The sequence below is a fragment of the Pinus tabuliformis genome, chromosome J, assembly GCF_031772625.1.
Source record: "Pinus tabuliformis cultivar Carrire ecotype Pingquan chromosome J, CPIR1, whole genome shotgun sequence".
NCBI classification, from domain to species: domain Eukaryota; kingdom Viridiplantae; phylum Streptophyta; class Pinopsida; order Pinales; family Pinaceae; genus Pinus; species Pinus tabuliformis.
The window spans coordinates 236697516-236699245 of record NC_142295.1 but is presented as its reverse complement, the minus strand read 5'-3'; the positions used below and the strand labels follow the sequence as shown (position 1 = coordinate 236699245).

General features: G+C 33.9%; 1 protein-coding gene across 1 annotated transcript; it reads left to right on the top strand.

Annotated features, from left to right (window-relative positions):
* The first annotated feature begins 573 nt into the window (after window positions 1-573).
* LOC149226620 (uncharacterized) lies at window positions 574-1158 on the top strand. Its single transcript, XM_089380249.1, has one exon. The coding sequence runs from the start codon at window positions 574-576 to the stop codon at window positions 1156-1158; it is 585 nt and encodes a 194-aa protein (XP_089236375.1).
* Window positions 1159-1730: the final 572 nt, after the last annotated feature.

Here is a 1730-nt window from a genome sequence, read left to right as displayed (position 1 = left end):
ATATTTTGGAGAATTGTTTTATCTTTTAGAGAAGCATTTTAGTGGAAGTTGAAGGGTTACCTATAGGGTTCATCTTGTGTATTTGCAGTTGTTGTATCAGTTCATAATTTCCTTGTAAACTTTAGAATTATTTGTTTGTTGAGGTTGTGGCCTCAAGCAAGTGGATGCTTGCCTTATTATTATAGGAGTTGTGGCTCGTAGTTGGTTGTGGCCAACAAATTTCATTATTAAGGAGTAGTGGCTCCTTTGCTAGTAGTGGTTAGGTGAAGATTGTAATTGAGAATATTTTTGAATTAATAGAGAAGAAGAAGCAAGAAAATAGTTTGGTGGTTTTCTACCCCAGGAGGGTTTCCACCTAAAATATTGGTGTCTCTATATGATGTTGTTTATGCTTGATTAGTTGCATGTATTGTTGAGTTCTCATTTATGAAAAGCTATATTTGTAGTGAAATTTTAATATTTGTGTAATAATGATTCACCCCCTCTCAGTATTGTTAGTTTCTAACAAGTGGTATCATAACCAACTACTTTGATTCTCGCTTAACAATTGAAAGGATAATTCAAAAGGGAATCATGACTACTCAAGATGCTAAACATCCTATCTTTTATGGAGAGAACTATGGATTATGGAAGATGAGGATGCAAGGAAATTTGATGAGCATAGGTGTTGATGTGTATGCCACTGTTGTGTCGGGATACATATTTCTTGATACTCTTCCTATGGATCCTTATGGGAAGAGAGTTTATGAAAACAATGCTAAGGCCAAAAATGTTATTTTGGTTGGACTTAGTGAGAATGAACTTATTAAGGTGATGCACTGTAATTCAATGAAGAAGGTATGGGAGAAGATATATAACATCTATGAAGGAAATGAAAAGGTGAAGAAGGTGAAGCTTCAAACCTACATAATGAGGTTTGAGAGCCTAAATATGAAGGAAGAAGAAAGCATTGGTGAATACTTTTGTAAGGTTGAGGAAGTTACTAATTTGATCAAGGGTATAGATGAGAAGTTTGAATATGAGGTTATTATTAAAAAAAAATTGACGTCTTTTCCATCAAGGTTCAATCCAAAGGTCTTTACAATTGAGGAAATGGAAGATATGAACACTCTCACTATGAAACAAATTCTTGGGAGTCTTACAACATATGAGATGTGAATAGAGAGAAGAATTAAAAGTCTAGTGAAGCAACATTTAAAATTTCTAATAAAGTCAAATTGCACTCCAAGAGAGTCAATAAATTCCCCAAGAATGTCAAGGAAGAGGAAGTATACTCCAACAACAAATCAAATCAAGAATTTTTTCAATTTACTAGGAAACTAGAGAGGGGTATTGGAAAATACAAAGGAAAAATTCCCTTCAAATGCTTCGATTGTGGAAGGGTTGGACATTTTAGAGCAAAGTGTCTATTCACAAGAGGAGGAAAAGAGGAGAAGCAGAAAGAGATGAAGGGAAAGAATCAAATTCAGAGGTATTAGAAAGGAAAATATCAAAAGAAAAAGAGCTTTTACTACAAAGAAGAAAGTGACTTTGAAGAATATAATAGTGAGCCATCCTCATTCAAAGAGGAGCACAATGAATGTGTTCTTATGGCCTTTGAATCCAAACATGAATCTGATCTTGAGGAAGCAGTGATAGATTATGAAGGAGTGCTCATCAATGCATTGGATGAGATGATAAAGGAAATAAAAAATAACAAATTTTTGAAGGAGGAAATGCATAAAATGAAA